General features: G+C 41.3%; 1 protein-coding gene across 1 annotated transcript in view; it reads right to left on the reverse strand.

Moving 5' to 3' along the window:
- The window catches only part of PLCL1 (phospholipase C like 1 (inactive)), a 183367-nt gene extending 173874 nt beyond the window's left edge, over positions 1-9493 (reverse strand). The window contains exon 1 of the mRNA XM_041403443.1: positions 8988-9493. Coding sequence (XP_041259377.1) covers positions 8988-9248 — 261 coding nt within the window. The 5' untranslated portion in view covers positions 9249-9493. The remainder of the gene's footprint in view (positions 1-8987) is intronic.
- Positions 9494-19919: the final 10426 nt, after the last annotated feature.

A 19919-nucleotide genomic window follows, 5' to 3' on the forward strand; every position in this document is an offset into this window, starting at 1 on the left:
GGAATCACCACCAAGCTGACAGGAGCAGGACCAAGGCAGCCCTCAATCATCCTCCCACTGTTCTCTCAACCAGAGCTGCCACAAATGTTTGTGGCAAAAAAACCTCTGGCTTCTGGCAGCCACCTGGTGCCCTTTTCCAGGTTCCCCAAACCTGACATCATTCAGCAGCCAGTCCCCTTAAACACCTACACACCTCTAGCACGGTGCATGCCCAATAGACCACAAAACCAGAGCAATCCAGCTCTGGCAACAAACTTATTTTCCTGTGTGACTTCCCCTGCAGCGGAGCTCAGAGCTGCATCTGCAAGTGTGATCCCCGTGGTTGTGCTCAAAATTCTTCCTCAAGTCCTGCTCCTCTGGTCCTCCACCTCACCCCTGTCCTGCTTGCGCACCCTTGGCTGACTCCTGAGGGCAGTGCCCAACCTCCCAGCCAGGCTCCCAGGTTTTATTTCAGCCTTGCCTGCTCCCCGTGACAGCCATGCTCTCAGCAGCACTCTGATTACGTATAATCCAATTTTCTGAATTTCACTTGAGCTTCTAGACATGCTCTCACCCTGCTCTGTCCTGTGGCTTTCCTGGGGTACTCAAGCACTAGCATCTGATTCCTCACCAAGGAGTTTTACCTCTTATTGCTATTTACTTCCTGCCTTTTTCTTGTAAGCATGGTACCTGTCATTCTCAGGCAATCTCCAAATCACACCTGCTCCTCAAAATTCATTGACTGCAGTAGGACCCAATAGAACAGAATTTCTTAAAATTCATGGCATCTTCTTCATCAATACTTGTGGCAGAAGTTTTTGTCTGGCTGCTTGCTCTTCCGGTTTGGTTTTTAAGCAGACACACTCTCTAGGAAATACATCAACACAAAACGGACAAAAGTCCTCCAGTATACACAAAAGCAATATGGATACTGACATTTCCATGAGCAGCAGGCATCTCATACCACAAGCGCATCCTGCATTTTAATTAAGGAACTCCCTTTTTTGTTGTACTTACCCTCCAAGCTATCTGAAAGAGTAAAACAGCATTAAAATGTTTCATAGCCTACAATCAAAATGAATTAGTAATCCATCAAACCCATCTAACGAATTAAAAACGCCCTGTGTCCACCTATAGCACAATACAGGTAATTAGATCCAAATTACTCTGGGAGAATCACCATTCAACATTAGCTTAACAGACTTTGGGTCCGTAAAATAATAAATGCTGAGCACTGCACTTTACTCTAGATTACTAGACTTATTTGAAAGGTATGCAACTGAGCAGCCAGCTTCACACTGAAGAGATTTCCAACTGAGATTCTTACTGCCCATTCAGAAGTTGCATCCCAGTTACCAAAACAAGCATCCAATGAACAAGGATGATTTGAGTCCTAATTACCGACCACTCTGTGTCTTCTACAGCCATTTACACCCACACAAATCAATGTATGACAACTTTGAAGTATTCAAATACATTTCCACTGTGAACAAATCTCTGAACAAAGAACTGGGCAGCAAAGACATGCTCCTTTCACCCCTTCAAGAAGTACCAAAGCAGCATAACATAGGTCAACCTGAAGGACAACCAGGATCCAGCAGGATGGAGAGCCTCTGGGAAAAATTCACTACAACTCTAATGAGCGTCTTCTGTAGCTGTTCCAACTGGGATTATCTAAAACATGGCGTGTCAGTACTCCCCTGAGCAGGCCACTCAGAAGGAGAATCCAATTTTCTCAGTACACATTTAGAGGTGGAATATTTTTTTGAAATTCCCACAGTACAGTAATACTTTGGTGCCAGTTATCTTGTAGATTGAGATACACCTTTAAATAGACAACCCGCAATAAAATTACCCAATGCATGCTGCCTCAGATAATAGCCCCAAGGCTAATCTCATTGATGTAAGTGGCTCTGGAAGAGAAGGAATATTTTACCTCAGTTTGAGTCCAGTTTGTTTCATTTAAGGCCTGTACAAAGTCTTAATTGCCAGAGATTTTCAACTTAATAAATACACACTAAAGAGTGAACCACAACTGAAGATATTCATAATGAAGATATTACAATAATCTAAGAAATTTGAACACATTTCAGGAAGGGGTTAATAACCACTTAAAACTGCAAACTTCACACATTAGACTCTTCCAGAAAAATAGGATTCTACACAAGTAAACTTTAAACCCCAGAATATTTATGGTACAGAAAGATTTAAGAACAAGGCTTTGATTGTCAATACATTTCCAAACCTATACATACAATGATCTTTACAAGTCTTCAGAACTTGTTAACATTTAGTAAAGACACTTGGCAATTTGTAGCATTAGTTTTTTTAACCAAGTCTGAGTAGTTCCTGAACTGTCACACATGTCAAAACCTTCAAGTCACATTAGCTAAAAAAACCCAAACTAGAATACATATGTTATTAAAAGTAATATTAATCATCCTTCCTCATATTTTAGAAACATCACCCAGTATTACCAGAAATTACACCTACCAATCAAATAGGTTGATTAAGCTTACAAGAATGACCAGATAAATGTTTCACCACAGCAGATGTATTATTGGTTCTACAGTAACTGCCTGCATTTTCACATCTACTGTAGGGAAGAACAGGAAAACAATATACTATTAATTAAATTAAAACATTTTTGTTACAGATGGCAATGATCTCAGTGGAACTACAAAATGAATAAAATATTAGCATGAGAAACAGGATTTGCATCTCCGCACAGATACAAAAACTTAATTTTATTAACAGCTGCATAACATATTTGGAAAGCAATAGAAAGCTTTCCTCCTCCACCACTGCTCTGTCCACCAGCCCCACTACTTCATCAGAATATTATTTTTAATCATTGATGTACTTCTGAACAAAAGAACAAAAGTCTTTATGCACCTAATGTAAAAACAAATCAACCAGTATCACCAACTTCATCTCTTATTCCCAACCTTAACAGCTCCTACCTCTTACCTAGAAAACTTATCAACCAACTTCCTGAAAAAACCTGCCAGAACATGTGTTTGCAGACCACTGGACTTGCTGTTATCCTACAGAAAGGTCACCTTTCAGTAATTCCAGTGCAGGACATTCAAATCACCTTGACTCTTATGAACTGGTATGGAAAAACACCCCAAACAGAAGGCTTTATCCATCTGTACCCGCATGTGTACTGAGATCACTGGTCATGTCTTACATTAGGTACCAAATGGAACCGTTGACTCTTATGAGCTGGTATGGAAAAACGCCCCAAACACAAGGCTTTACCATCTGTACCCACATGTTTACTGAGATCACTGGTCATGTCTTACATTAGGTACCAAATGGAACCAAACCAAGAAATATGGACTACTACTAGAACAGTTAGCTGACATTTTTGCTATAAACTTCAAAGGAAGCAGTTTGTCCTGGATGTAGGTTGCTTGGGCTTGTTTAAAATTTTTCAAGTAGTAAAGTTTAGACAAGTCATTAATTTTTAGGAGACTTTTAGCCAGATGAGCCTTTAGGACAACTTCCCAAGACCCATATGCCCAAACCTTGCACCTGAATCATTTTGTATATAGTGGTTTCCATTGCTATGATCATTATTATTGATAGTTTGACAAAAAATTCCACAAGATCTAATCTTTCTCACTACAGTGTTAGCAACTTAGGCACAGTTATACTGGATCTACTGATGTTGCTTTAAGAACAAAGAGGAAAGAGACAAAAGTTAAACCCCAGTCTGAAATATCCACTGCCCTCCATGAGAATGTATGTCAGTGATAAACACAACAGTTCAAAGCAAAACTGCCCATCTTCACTGATACTAATTACTGGCTAGAACTCATTTGACAAAAGCAGGTCTATAATCAATATTTGTTCTGTCCAAAATTGTCTTGAACAGATGCTTAAGGAAAAACAGTGGTGGATGGAATAGAGATGCAGTGTTATGAAAATAAAGACAGCTATGCCACAGCAAACCAAAACATATCTTTACACCACTGCTCTTCTGCAAAGCTGGCAAACATTAATTCTAAATAACTAACTTAACAAAGAGGATTCTTTAAATTCTAAGGAAATTTTATACTAGCAGTAATGGAAACCAGTTTCCTGGGTCTCTTAACAATTCGTTTAAGTTTTTTGAACAAACAGATACCGGGTTAGATAAAGCTCAGCCTAGGCTGGTATCCCAAGACAAGTACACACCTGGGGAGACACATAAGAAGCAAGGAAGTACAAAGCGGTCGATTCTTTGCCGCAGCTTCCCAGAGTTCAAGCACTTGTAGTTCAGGAACTTTCAAAGCCAGGTGCTTTTGGTGCACGGTGAAGCTCTCTTCATCAATTTGTCATTTCAAACCTGCTCAAACCCATTTACATGTCTGACTGCACAGATTTCTGGGGCTGTAAAGTGCATGATTTACTCACATGCTGCATCAGGAAATACTGTCATTTTCTTTCAACCTAGCACTAAAGAACCACCACTGTTTTTTTCCTTGACTTCACATTCTGTGAAAGAGTGAATATCAGTTCCCCGTTTCCCACAATGTTTGGTAATTTACATACATAAAAATATCACCCACCAGTTACTTTTTTCCAGATGTATCTGGTGAATTTCCCACTTTGTAGCAGTCTTCATGGCTAGACGTGTCATTCTTGCCCTTCTAAATACCTTTTTAGGCTCTACCGCATTATTTAAAGTAATCTCAACTTACATATTGTTCTTTTTTTCCTCTGGTATATATACGTCAAACAATGCATTAGTGATAAAATCAGCATTGGACTATCAAGTAGTTTATCAGCCTTAATGAATCTTATCTAGTCATAGTTTTAGATTATCAAGCAGTAAGTGCCTAAAAGCAAGCTCACACAACAAAAAGCTATGTAAAAGCTTCTGGAGAATCATTACAGTCCTGAAAAACTGTCTTCTGAAACCAGTCTTAAATAGTTACGTTGCATAAATAGATGTGGTGTGTATTTGAAATACTTGAATTCTGTCACCACACATCAGAACAAACTGAAAGAAACTAAGCCTCACTGCTTTCATTGCAAGGGGTTTTTTTTTAAAGCTGAGAATGTCACAAGCATAAATACAAGTCTTGAAATCAAGACAGCTGGCTATCTTGCTACACTTCCACTGATTAATTAAACTGTAAAACCCTAAAACTTGCAGTTCTTAGGCTAGTAGTGTATTATAAGCAAGGACAACTCAACAGGCTTTTAAAGGAAATCTCTACATGAAGCAGGCAAATAGCCTTTGGAAGAACTTCAGTGAAACGACTCACAGCTCTACTGTGACTGAAGTTAAAGCCTGAGTTTGAGAGTCTGCAGCTGCTACTCAAGTTCATTTCATGGGCACAGTCTGCTACGTTATCTGCAATGGTATCTTAAAACAAAGATCCAGGAAGAAAACAAACACATGATCCCAAAAGTTTGTCTTGCATGCAAACAAAGCAGAGAGAGATGGCTGATAAGAATTGACAGAGAAATATTTTGGTAGAAAGCTACAAAGTATTTCAGTAGCATTACATAACAAATTACACAGCCTTCCTACTCATTTATTAAAGTGCTCATACATGGCAATGGCAGAAGGAACATGCCAGAAGGAAAACAACATCCATTTACTCTGTTTAGAACCCCCCACACAGGAAGGCTTGCAAAACATTACATGTAAAGAAAGCAGAAATCCAGTTCTCCAAGCACAGTCTTCTGCTCTCCTGGTCTAAAAGTGGTTGCAATTATTATTCTATTTCTAAACAACTGGGCCTGGATTATTCACAACCAACAAAAACAAAACAAAAAAACAACCAAAAAAAACCACTTGGTAAATCATTTAGTCAATGCACACTCCATCTTTAGGCTTCCTAGCAAACAGGTCAAGTTCTGTGATCTCTGGCCATTTCTCTAGTTTTATCTCCAAGAATTCTTGTCTGCTGATTTCAGGTTACTCATTCCAGTTCTGTAGCACTTACCTTTCCTTGCATTAGGAAAAAACCCCACAAAACCAAAACACACAACCTAAAAACAACAACTAACACACATTAGTGAAACAATCTAGTGCCCAAGAACAGCTACAACTACTTCTCATTAATCTTATTTTACATTTACCTCAATCTACAAAGCTGTGAACACCAGCAAAGCAAAGTGGGAATAACAATTTTCTGGCTACACTTTGTTCTTTTTATATAAATGAGTTCTCTTGTTTCTGAAGCCAAATATAGAGCACACAAACGCAGTGAATATTATTTAGAAGGGTTCATATTTTACTTGCAATATATGCCAAGTGGAATTTGCTGCAGGGAAGGTTTTTAAAGCAAGCCCCTGTTCAGCCTTTGTACTTCACAGTTATACTGTGGGTGCCAGAACACTCCAATGTAAGCAAGTTTGGCTTCCACTGGAATTGAACTCTCAGATGCTAACCTTGAGACTTCCAGAGTTCCAAATGACAGCTGGGGGAAAAGTGCTGTTTGAAGTGTACTTTGACCATCTAAATTTACAGAATTTTAACTTTTTGCTTAATTGAGCAAGACCACTCATGTTTAAAGTACACCTTGAAATAGCTGGGAGAGAAATGGGAAAACAGAGCAAGAGTGCTCAACTCCTGCAGAGTAAGAACTTGTCCTTACTGCGCAACTCCCTTTGCTTTCTTAAGTCACATTTTTCAGCAGATAAGATCAGCTTAGAGGAAGCAATGGAATACTATTTTGACTATAGATTTATATGAACATATGGACATTTCAGAGTAAAATAAATATAATAAATCATTAGAAAATTCATGTCCCTGTAAAACATAATGCTTGTGCAGAAATCCTGCATGTTAAAGTGCTGAAAAAAAATGTAGGTTGGAGGGTTTTTTCTTAATTCCAACTAAAATTTGCATTTAACGCCTGATGAACATGTCCTAGTACATTAGAAATTCCTGAAAAATGCAGACAAATACATTATTTAATTTCTACCCCAAGTTAATAGTATTTCCTAGTATAATGCCAAAGGAAAACTGCGATTCAAAACACTTTTACATACCACTGAGATAAGCTTGAGGAAAAAGAAATGCAATGTTCTCTATGGGGTCCCAACACTGTGCCTTAGAGATGCACAGCCTGTGAATTCTCAAGTTCAGACACCTGCTATGAGACACAGCCACATTACCTAATTTAATCCATCTATTTATTATATTTAAGATTAACAATAGTATTTTTCATTCCACTCCTATCAAAAGACCATTCCAAACCCTTACAGGGCCCAGAGTAACCTTCTAGCTTCCTGGATCTACACGTAAGAGTCCTTGTCCAAGAAATCTATTTTTCTCCTCATACGGTATTCAATCCAGAGACCTCATCAGCTCATCCTAGCTATCCTTCTAGGCATCTGCCCCAGTCTGAATGCACCATTCCTAAGCATGGGAAACTGAGTTTAGTCAGTATTTCAGATGAGGCCTTACCAGTTCGTTGTATAAGAACATTAACACTTTCTTAGCTCTGTCAGGAATCTTTCTCCTTCTAAACACCATCCTGGGATATGTCTCAAGGAAGGAACTTCCTCCAGTGAGAAGAGTGATCGTCAGCACGATGTGCTAATGCGCTGATCATTAGCAGGTGTGCTAAATTATCAATATCTATCAACCCATAGTGAAAATGCTACTCAGTCATTTAGAATGATCCACTATTTATGACATTAAAACACATCTACCACACGGAACTGGTATAGTCTGTAAAAATAATGACACATTTTTAACTGAAATACAAGTTTGTGTATTTTCAATTTTTGAAACTTTCGCACAAATCTAAGAGAAAATATCATCTCCTTACTAACAGGACAGTTACAGAACTTTGGTCCTGATTTAGCAAAGCATTTATACATTTATGCAGCTTCAGACTGGAAGCATTCCCACGTAAAGACATAGTGGATGTTTTCACAAAACTAAAACCACCCTTAACGCTTTGCTGGACTTAATGGGTTAATACTTCAATGTGAAACCTGCAAAGGACCCTCGAGGCTCTTTTGCATTTAACCACCTCGGTCTCCTCTGAACGTTTACAGCTTTAAAATGCAAAAAGCAAGTATTTCGCGTATCTGTTCTTCCATTGAATAGACATATGAAGCTGCAAGAGCTAAGCATGCGTCCTGAGCTCCCAGCATTAAGGTAGAGCTCTACCCAGTGCCTTCACACATTTACAGATGAGAAATCTTCTTTTCCGCTGTTCTCCCGATGCCTTCCAAGCGCAAATCACTAACAAGAGGATCACGTGTGACCATACGCTAAATTAAGTTCGCTCAGGAGATTTCATTCATCGCTTCCCCAGAAACTGGCGATTAAGCCTACATATTTGCAAGGAGATGCCATTTAATTCAAAACCGCAGAGTTTATTCAAAAAAATTAAACCGGAAAAAAAAGGAAGAATCAACATAATCATAAAACCATTTTCCTTACCAGACAATAACAAAGGCGGAGGCTTTAAGGTCACGCCCGACCTGTTAATTTCGCATTAAAGGTGCTAAACACCCGGTGCTGCTCCGCAACAACCTGTACTACAGTCCGTCTCCAAACACACCTTCTGTTAATTTGTGACACTGCATATTTTGCTGCTCAAGAACTAAGAAAGCCAGGGCGGTAGAAGCTATTTATTCAGCCTTCCAGGTGCTTCATAAATATTAAATAAGAACAGATACGAGCTGCTACACAAAAACTTTACAACTCGGCGGCAAGATGCCCCATGGGTCACGCACCAACACGGGGGGACCCCGACCCTTCTCAAGGGCGTCGGGAGCAGCACCCCACCACAGACCCCGGAGAGCCGCTCGCTCCGGGCACGCACCTTGCCCCGGGGCTCCGGCCCCGCCGTCCTTGCTCGCCGCAGGCAGGGCAGCGGAGCGGCCGCTTCCCCTGAGCGGAGGGTGCGCGCAGCCATCCCCGGAGGGGTCCCACCACCCTCTGCCCACCCCGGCCCCCTCCCACGGGCGCACCGAAGGGCGGCTTCAGCCTGAGTAACCCGGACCCGCGCAAACTTCCCGGCGGCGCGGCACACCCTCACCTTGATGATGCTGCTCCTCCGCGGGGTGGCCTTGGCCGCCTCCAGCAGGCAGGCGTCGGGGTCGGGCGCTGCCGCTGGCCCCAGGCTGCCGCCGGGGAAGCGCTCCGCGGTACCCACGGCAGAAACGCCGCTCCGGCGCTCCCGCCTCCTGCCCCCGGCGTCCAGGGATGCCGGCTCGGGCTCCTCTTCGGCACGGTAAGCGGCGTCGGGAGGAGCACGGCCCGCCGCCGGCTGCTCTCTGCCGCCAGCAGCCTCTGCCATCGCCCCGCCGAGCGGTGTCAACTTCTCCGGGGTGCTGAGAGGGAGGGGGAGTCACACGGACGGAGGAACGGACGGCGTCCCGCGGCGCTCCTCTCACGGCCCGGCGGCGGCAGCGCCAACTTTCCCCGGAGGAGCCATGTCCGTCCCCGCGGCGGAGAGTGCCCGCGCGGGACTCCGCGGTGCCAGAGCGGCGGGGCGGGGGACGCGGCGAGCGCGCAGGAAGTGCGGCCACAGCCCCGCGCTGTTGTGACAGGAGCCGGGCTTATGTTGACGGACGGCGAGCGCGGCCAATCGGCGGCGCGGCCGCCCCCCGGTGGCGCAGCGGCAGCCAATGGCCCTGGGGAGGGGCGTGTCCGCGGGACTCCTGGACGGGCGGTCGGGGCGGTGCGCGGGGGGCGGCTGGGGCGGTGTAGGACGGCTTGTAACACCTGGTCGCCCCCGCCACGACCTTGACGAAGAGGGCCTGTGGAGGACCGTGCTGCCTGTCGAGAGCGTTCGTGTGCCGGGGCGGCCGCGGGAATGCTTTCCCGCGCGTGTTTTAGGCAGGTTTGGGCTGCCTCTGTGCCAGGGTAAAAGCAGCGTGTGGAAGGGGTGACTTAGGTTAAACACCCTGCAGCACGCGTAGCCCTCAAGTGGAGGCACCGTGGTAGGAAGAGGGACGCTGCCAGCGCCGGTCGTGTGGGCTGCGGGTGCAAGGGGCACCTTGAGGCTGCTGACGGCGGGCCGTCAGAATGGACGCGAGGCGTAAGAGACAGCTCACAAAAGATGTCGAAGACTCACGTTGGGATTCCTCCGCCTCTTAAAAACGAGCCAAAAGCGAAGCAGGTTGCGTAGGGCTCCGCCGCTCGCTCCGCTCCCGGCCGCCGGCCCGGGGCGGTCCCGCTCCTGCCCTGCCCCTCAGAGCCCCGGGCCCGGCGGGCGCTGGCAGGGCCGACAGCGCCCCCTGGCGGCCGCGGCCCCGCTCGGTGCCGGTGAGGGAGCGGGAGCCTCCCGGGAAGGGACAGCCTTTGGGAGAGCTCGTGCCAGCGCGCTGCTGTCCCTTGCAATTCTTCAGGGGGTATTTATAGTTATAATGAGATTATCCACGTGGACGCCTCAGGAAAGGTGGGGTGGAGTGCAGCAAGGGTGAAGGCCCAGGTGAGAGGTGAGGAACAGATTATACAGTGAGATGGAAAATAGAACGGGTAGGGCTGGGCGAGCTGGTAGTCACTGGGGATGTAAGACTATTCAAAATTACAGCTACCAGCTTTAAAGGTAGTAAGATTCTGTGGGAATATTAATTTCTCCCTGATTTCTAAAGTAGTTCCCTAATGAACGTGTTTGGCACCTGTTGGCAGTCACTGATTAAGGAAGAAAATAAGAGAGAACCTCCTTGCCTTAACCAGTCATTAGCTGCTAGCAAATGCCTGGCTACAGGGCATAATTGCTGCTTAAAGGATGTGAAATTTATATATGTATACACACACGAAATATACAAATTTAGAATAAATTTATTTATTATATAATTTACAATTCCATGTTTGAAAAGGTCTAGAACTTCTGTCGAGGGTAATGAGGCATTTATCATATTCAACACAAAGAAATTCTAGTTGAGGGACAGATCTAGACACCACTGAACTTTTTTTAATTTGCTTCCTTCTAAATTTTCTGTTAAAAATGTAACAATACATATGTACCCCAGTTGTTTTGCTTTGTTTCAGTGAAAAATGTCACAAAATAAGTAACATTAAAAGAAGATAGAAAATATTCATATTGAAGAAACATTTATGTCAAGCAATACCGGAGAGAAGAGACTGTAAGGGAATGAAGGACTTAACCCCAGTCTGCATTGTACAAGTCAGAGGACATCATACCAAGTCACTGCAACAAAGAGGGGGGAAAAAAACCCAAACCAACTAAAAAAACTTATTATGTATCCACAGACTGACTGGAGAAAACTAATTTAAATTAAACCGAGAAGGTAATTACCATGCAGTGTTTTAATAGAGGGAATTATTGCTTCATGTAGAAATATGTTGCAAATCTTTCCTGTATTTTGTGAAATCATACAAAGTTTAATCATTGGTTTAGTTATTTGGGAACAACACAGTGCTGTCATAACTGAAGTCTGCATCCACCAAAAACTCTGCAGTGTTTCACAGAGAGATGTGTATAACTTACTAAAGAACTTTATCCTTCCTAGGATATGTTTGACATATTTAATATTAGAGAGAGATTTATTGTCAAATGAATTGTCTTCTGACATCAAAGGTTTAAAACCTTTTCATTCTCCCCTTATATTACAACCTTTGACACCTGAAGTCTTTAACTGGAAAAGGTGTACAGGGAATCTACAGATTTTTCATAAAAATCAAACCTACATGGAACACTGAACAAATTGTATTTTCTATCTCTTTGTCCACAAGATGCAGAGGTTTTAGAATTTTGTATGGTACAGATAAGTGAGGGTTTAGTTAAATTCTTCTCTAGAAGAGAATAAAAGGTTGTCTGTTTTTCTGACTGCATCTCTAGATGCTTCTGAGGCATCTGCTTTTCTTTGTAGAGAGCCATGAATTATGAAGGAAAAGAGCAATTGGTTTTGATACTTCTTGTGTCTAATAAAAAAGAGAGCAGACAAAAGGATGCTTTACACTAAAAGTGCTTGCATAGAAAGTTTAAAGAAAGCAAGATTGGTTGTATAAGTGTATATAACAGGTTCTGTGTTCAGTTTCATGCAGTCCCCTGTACAAAGACACTGCTGTGTTGTCCATACCTACTTCAGATAGGAAGAGATTTTTGAGACGAGTCAAGGAGTTCACTCAAACTAAGGAAGGTAAGACAGATAAAAACATCTATGTGTTTGTCTGAACATAAGTCAGCAAGTGCCTCCAATTTCTATTTTAATGTGGATTTTTTTTACACTCATCTTACTCCATCTCCATCCTTAAGGCACACAATTGTTCCTCAGTGGGCGTAGTTTGTATCACAAACTGGCTGAAAATTCAGTTGTCTTGGAGCTGTGCTGAAGCACAGCTTACATAAGCCAGTACTTGCACCTAGACATTGCATTTTGGGAAGCCCTTAAAATTAAATGTTCTTTTGGGAGCCAAAAGTGGTTCTTCTGTACCAATTGAGCAGGGCTGATGAAGTGTGAAAACTGACATATTTTCCTGTGTGATGAACATCTAATTCACAAGGCAGGGAAAGCAATGGGAAAAAGGTTTGATTTCTTCACATATGCATTCACACTGATAGCAAATCGTAACCAATTTTAGCATTGATGAGAAAAACTTTTGCTAGATAATTCTTAAAGAAGTGATTTTTTAAAGTCTTAGCAGTTATTGTGTCTGTGCTGTTACATCATGAACATGATATTATAAAACTATAAAAAAAGAATGATACCATTTATTTATACAAATATGTACTTGTTGCTAAGTTTCACTCACATTTTGGCAAAGCAACCCCAAGTCATATTTTGCCTTTAAAGCTATAATTAATCCTTTAGGCTGGGTAAAAAATGCAATGTGAAATAAATGCAACTGCAAAATGCAATGTAAAGCAAAGGTAGTTATATCTTCATTTTAAAACACACTGCACATGTTTTTAATTTTTATATTTTAAATATATTTATTCACACACATTAATTCAATGCCTCCTTTTTTTTTTTTTTTGTTAATTCTTGTTTTGTCTTGCTTCCTACATCTTTGAAAAGCTTCACTATACTTACACATCACATTGTATCTTCTAGTAGTATAAATGTTGTGTCTTCTCTAACTTAACCAGAGAGCCTTTTGTGATATGCCTCTGTCTTAATTATCTTGTTCCAGATGAAGTCACTGATGAATTCTTTTCAGTCTGCTGATACTTTCAGGCAAATTCAGTGTTTTTAATAATTAAAATGCTGTTGTTACAGAAGATTCCTGCAAATTCTTAGCTCTGAGGAATAATCCTTTATTTTAGGAGTATTGTTTTCCCCAAAGATATGCCAATTTAGTGTGAGAAATGGTAAAATCAGGACGTTAAATTAGATCACATTTAATCCTATTTCACAGCCTCTGCTTACTGTATAGACACAGGCCCAAGCCTGACTGGAGCCTAGATTAGATAAAGCCTGGAATGAAAAGGGAGGTAAAATCTGAGATAGATTCTGTAAACAATCATAGCAGGTAGCAACAACTGAACCAAATTTTGTAGACAATAAGGGGTAGATTCCTGGTAAGAAAGTGATTCTTTCACCAAATTTGGCACCAGGTATAAATAAGAAAGTGACAATAGAAATTTTTAAGGGAGAATGGTAAAATGTATTATTTAGTTTTGTAAATAACGAAACATTTTTTCCCATCTGATTTTCAAGGGTAGATGTTTGCCAAGAATTAATTTCATGTACATGAAGATTCACATCATAAGTCACACCCATCTTCAGATTTTTGGCAAAGTGATTGAAGTTTGAGAAGTTAACAAGGTTTTTGATGGACAGCCTGAGATAATCCCAGAAGTCATGCTACAATCTAGGTAAAACAGTTTATTAATTTGTGCAACCAGTGAAGCTCTCTCAAGTTGCCCATGTTTAGTTGCAAGTTGCCTAGTTTTTAGGGAGGGGAGAGAAGGCATGTCATATACATTATAACAGAAATTTCCTTGAGCATTTGAAGGAGTCTTAAAGATGAATTCTTACTCAAGTCTAATGATAATAATAATGACTCTTGTTTAAGGTAGGTGGTAATTCCACTTAATGAGAACATTTACCAACGACTGTTTTTCACTGAGTTCTTTTTAAGTCCTCTGATTATTGCTTTTAGTATTTCTTCAACTGTGACACATACATAGAAATTTAATTGTAGTTGTTGCTAACTTTCAGGCTATGTGAACTTGTTAACTACTGTGAAGTGTATAATCCAATAGATGCATTTAATTTCCTCCATTCTTTGGTAATTACTTAAGAGTAGGTTCAAGTGTACTGTGTACCTTGCTAGCTCAATGGATATATTCAGTATTAGAAATGTACATGGCTCCCACACACTTACCTGCAATTTTTTGGGATTATTTGGCTTATCATGAACTCCACAGTTGCTGGGGAAGCACCATTAGTTTTAAATGATACCTATTAGCTTGGAATTCTTCTTACTAAGGATAGAAAGTATTCTGGTAATATTCTAGGTCAAAAGCTACCTTTATAGTCTCTAATTTTGCTACCTCAGAAGGAAATTGCTACCAACATCAGCAGGAATCATATAAAGAGTTCTGAGAAAATCTTGTCAATATACCAAGAATGGAATTTAGCCTATTCTTCTGTCTGTTAATCATACAACCTTTCTCATTGCCTAACTAGTTTTGGACATAAACAAGTTAATCATGAGCATCCTGGATCATTGGGGTTCTATGCAGTAGCCTAACCACCAGGAAAAAAGAATTCCTTTAAATTCTTTCTGAGGGGTCCTGACAAGGATGTGAGGGAAAGTATCAAATAACCCAATAGCAGTGGGTCTTTGTGGGGAGGGTGTTGGTGATGAGAGCCTGAAATCCATTCCATTGGCACTTCTGGTGGAGGTACAGGTCCAGTCCCAAGGATAGAAGATCTGCACATTGGATAAGAGAACAATAGCTCATGGTTTCCACTGGGATGTCAGTCTGCACTCAGAAACTACTCCATGATGTGAACCAAGTCAGTAAATTAGGATAATCTAGAGATTTGCTTCAAAACTGTCCCTTGATCCAAACAAAAATGCTAAACCAGATGCACCTGAAGCAAGTAAGTGTTAAAAGTACATTGCTGTCTTTAGCTCACCTGTGCCTGAGTGGCCTCTCAAGGAAACAGCTATACCCACATTTTCCTCATTTCAAAGAAAGCTGGTTTCTTGTGAAAAAAGTCAAGACAGTATTTCCCAGCAATATTTCTGACAGCTACTACACTGATTTAAAGTGATAGTATATGCAAACAGAGAACAGATACCCTGTAAAATCTTCCTTTTTAAAGTGAAGCTAAAATTATATGCAGGTGGTCTAGTCCTTGATACCACTTCCAAGCACAGGGTTACATTAATTTGAAAACTGCTAAAAACATTTATGTTTAGTTTGTTTTCATGTGTGAAAAGTTGGCCCCTCTCTCTCAATTCATTAGGAAAAGTCACCTCAAAAAAAACAAAAAAAAAACAATCTGAATATGATCACAATGTAATCCTCAAAATAACTTAAATTCCTCTGGTATTAATTGAGTAGGATTTTAAGAAGATTAAAAATATTTTCCATCAGGGATAAAGTGCATTTGATTTATTACAAAATCTCACATACCTTAATGTCAGGTTAGAAGGACGTGGAAAAAAAAAGCCTAATGACTAATCTAAGTAAGCTTATTTTCCTGAAATTTGCCACTGTAGGAGTATAACATGCATAAATTGGGAGAATTGTTAACCACTGTTTATCTGTGTCTTTTCTGAGTGGGGTTCAATCAGCTGTTGGTTAAAATCTATACACTGCCCTAACTCCCACTGTATCTTACATCAGGGTTAGCACAACTGAAGCATACTGCAAACACAAGGCCAGGAGTGTTTTACTCCCAAATACACAGATTTACAGTCTAATCAATAATAAAATGTGTTGGGCAAACTTAGAGTCACATGTTTACTTTGTGGTTTGGAAGAATCCTCTAATTCTAACCAGTTACCTTCTTTTTATCTCATCTTAGATGTACAGTCTGACTTGGTAGCAAGGTTTGGGAGATTGAGGTGTATGAACTCCTCAGGCTATGCAGATGTCAAAAGGCAGCAGAGCTTTTCTCATATATACTCTGCAAGTTTGATGTTCAAAGATGCCAAGAAATGGTTTTATGAGCAGATATTATACACAATGAAGCTCAGGGAGCCATATTTGAATACAGCACTTTTCAAAGTTTTGTGATTTGAGGGAGGATAGGAAAAAACTACGGAAGAATGAAAGAATGACGTCTCTTGTTTTGTAAATCCCGAGGTCCACAGTGTGGGCCAAAACTTACTCTGGATTATTTACTATGAACCACTACAAATAAAACAAATGGAATTTAAATTACCTATTTGTCCAAACACTTAAACTCCCTTGATCTGAATTGAAAGCAAAAGGTAAAAAACATTTCAGAGCTCACAGATGCCCTGAGCCTGTATTCTATGAAATGTAGGGAAAAAAGAGTGAATTGCAAATTGAGCAAAATAAAATAGAAACAAAGCATAAAAATCCTGTACTCACTCACACAGATAAGTGATCTCATAAAGCTAGATTCTAACTGAAACAATATGGAAAAAACTCTTCAAATTCAGTGTTAAGTAGGAAAATATTAGCAATTTATTTTAAAAATCAATGCTTTGAGTTCTTGTTCTTCCTATGTATCTAGTAATTGTTTTTAAATTAGGGGGACAGAGACAAGAGGAGATGAGCAGGAGTGTTGTTAGGGCAACCAGAAACAAAGTAGAAGCTAGAGAAAAAGGTTAGAGAATGGTGGAAACTGGGAGGGAGTGAGAAGTCACAGCTCAGAGAGATGTGCCCAATCCAAGAAAGGGAAATGTGGGAAAAGGTCCTGCAATATGGAAATATCACATAAGAGAAATACACCCATTTGAATAAATGGAAAACTTACCAGAAATTAGTAACTTCCTTCTGCATTTTTCACATAGCACTGACCATAACTTTTACACACAGGAACTTCTCAGGTGACCACCATCAGTGCTTCTAAGCACTGTTAACTGCCTCGAGAGGCCTCCTCCAAGTCCTTGAACACCTAAGAGCTTTTGGGTTTTTCAGTTTGGGCTCAGGGTGTAGAGAATCCAGTCACAAGAAAATTTTTCATAAGAAAAATTAGCGTGTACATCTTCATAAGATACATATTTTTATTTTTTCTTTTAATACAGTTGTGTATGCAATAGAGACAGAAGCCAATCTTCTAGTAACATCCTAAGAGACATTTTTATGAACTTCAGAGCAGGAAGTAAGTAAGGTACACCTTCTGACAAGGATATATTAATGCTTATATTTCCATGAAAGGATCTTAAAAGGCTGGTGGGAAAACTAGTGTTGTTATCCACAGATAAAAATAATAGAAGCAAAAAAGGTAGCAGGTCTTTTCAAGGTCAGTGAATCAGTGAAATAGCAATTCGTTGTAAGACCCATGTATTACTCATAAAATATACTTATCTTTTTCTGCCTGGAGAATTCTTTTTCTCCTCCCAATTAATTTTTTCTCCCTATTTTTCTCTCTTGCTTTTTCTTCAGTTTATTTTTCCTCACTTAACCTCTTTCTCTGATGCTAAAAAAAGGACAAAAGGTGAAAACCTACTGGAACCAGCATAGTCAAACTCTTGTCTTTTACTGCCTTTTTACTGTCCAGCACTGCCTTTTAATTTGTGGGAGAGAACAGCAGGGGGGATCATTTCATTCTATATACATTGCTGACATGTGGAATCAGAAATACAGTCGCACTCCTGACTTCCTTTGAGAGTGGCTCCCTCAACCAGGAAACAATTCCCTTAATGAAGCAGCCATGCAGCACCAGGGCAGCTCAGCAGCCTTTGTTCTGATACTCAAATCTTGTATGCGTGGCAGTATTTTGTAGCAGCTCTACTCCTAATCTTGCTGCATTTTATAGGTGTGTTGAATTTTCAGGTCTGAAAGCAGTAAAAAATAGCTCAATCTTTCTCATTTATTTGCAAAAGTCCCATTTTTGTCACAACTGTCTTATTTTGAATGTAAATGTCCCAGATTTGGGTTTCTTAACTAAAGGAGGAGGTATAATGTAGAAGATACAACAATTAAAACTATGAAAAATACACTGTCATGTCTCTGCATGTTTGTTTATTCTTTTAGCTTTTCTCACTTTAAATTCCCCAAATCAAGATATAAAGCACATGAAAGGTTTGGACTATTCTGCCTTTCACATCATTAAAATGTAGTGCTGTTCTCAAGATAAGCTTTGTTGCTGTCTGATAAATATTCATAAAATATATTGAATATATTCTGAATGCAATTCAATAGAGTTCTGTAATCTTACAAAAATAAGTACTTCTAAAAAATCCTATCCGCTCTCCTAAAATTGCCTTTACTTTTATACAATTTTCTCAGCTAAAAAAAAACCAAAAACCAATAGTAAGAGTTAGGCATTACATTGTTATATCTTGCAGGCACAGAATTATTAGAAACTTTTCTAGGATTGTGGGTTTTTATTCTGTGTGATAAGAGTAATGTTGCAGAAGCTGATAGGTGTTGAAGCAACACCAAAAAATTAAGGAGCAGTGTAGAGTCCCGTAAGGATTGCAAGTCTGTGCTGTGCTTCAGGGACACGTACATGATGTGAAGGGCTGTTTGGTTTAGGTGGGATGGGTATAATTTGCATAAAGCAAAATACAAATATTTGAATTCAACTAAAATATACAAGGTACTCTTCCTTGAAGTCTTTATTTTAAAGTACGAAAAAAACAAACCATGAGAGCAACTAATGATAGTAGCGAGCCTGACATTGAGTCTCGGAGTTGACCTGCAGTGACTTGGCCTTTCTGTTTTTGATCACTTTGAAAAACAGTTTTCCCTCTGACGTGGTTCTCTCAGCACACACTTGTCTGCACAGCAGCTGCTACTGTCACCACATCAAGGATTTTTGTCAGGCTGCACCTTCGTACCTGCCTTGAGTTTGGCATTTGAAAGACTCTTTTTTCCAGACCTGTTTAATACCAGAGATATTCTAAGGGCAAAATGCATTGCAGAGAGGATGAAATTATGGAACAGGAGGGCAGGTTGTAGTGCTGTTCAGTAAATGACCACTGAAGTACACTTGACACAAGCATTACTGTTGGTGCTTCTCCTCAAGTTCAGTAAGGGTGGGGAAAAAAAGAATATTTTGAGTATTTTGGGGAGTGGTCATTAATGTGTTATTTTCCAGCTCTCTTGAGTAGACCAGAAATTTTATCTTCAGGTCATCCCAGACCCTCAGCTGTTTTCAAGCTAGCCTGCCTACTCAAGAGTCTTTTAGGAACCTTAGGAAGATTCTTTGAGTTAAAATAGGACTTTTCCTTCATGTTGATGGCTGTTAGGTCTAAACTATGTTTTGACCCACATCAAGTATGGCCTGGTAAGCCAGGATACAGGTAACTGCCTCCCTGGGCATTTTCATATTTCTACCACAGAGGCCAGATGAACTGCGTTACCCTGGTTTCCTCCCTGTTTCACACCCTAGATGGGAGGATAAATCCAGCTGGGATTTGCCACCCCAGGTGGTGGGGAAATTGCTGGAGGGAGGTTCCTGGGCTGACTCGAAGTTTCAAAGCACGGTTCCGAAGGGTAGTACCGGCACCTCCTCAGAGCTACCACCCCGGGGAGCCAGCCAGGACCGCCCGCCCCGGTGCTGCTGCTGCTTCTCGGAGGCCGCCGGTGTCACGGAGGGAGGGCAGAGCAGCCGGGCCGCCCGACACCCGCCGGGCCATCGACACAAGCGGCCGGGGCTCCGGGCAGTGTAGCGGCCGCGAGCCGCCCGCTCCGGCAGGCGCGGGTGGACCGGCAGCCCCGGGGCCTTGAGGCGGGGAGGTGCCGGGGCAGAAGCACGCCCGGCCGCCCCGTCGCAGCCATCCCGTGAAAGTACTCAAGGACTGGGGGGAGAGGGATTTGGGGAAGGGGAGAGTTCTCCGGGAAAGGCGCGCTGAGGCGTGTGAGGGAAGGGCAGCCGGCGGGGCCCTGGGGCGA

Source organism: Onychostruthus taczanowskii, unplaced genomic scaffold (genome assembly GCF_017590055.1).
Source record: "Onychostruthus taczanowskii isolate IOZ18803 unplaced genomic scaffold, ASM1759005v1 scaffold20, whole genome shotgun sequence".
In the NCBI taxonomy this organism is placed as follows: domain Eukaryota; kingdom Metazoa; phylum Chordata; class Aves; order Passeriformes; family Passeridae; genus Onychostruthus; species Onychostruthus taczanowskii.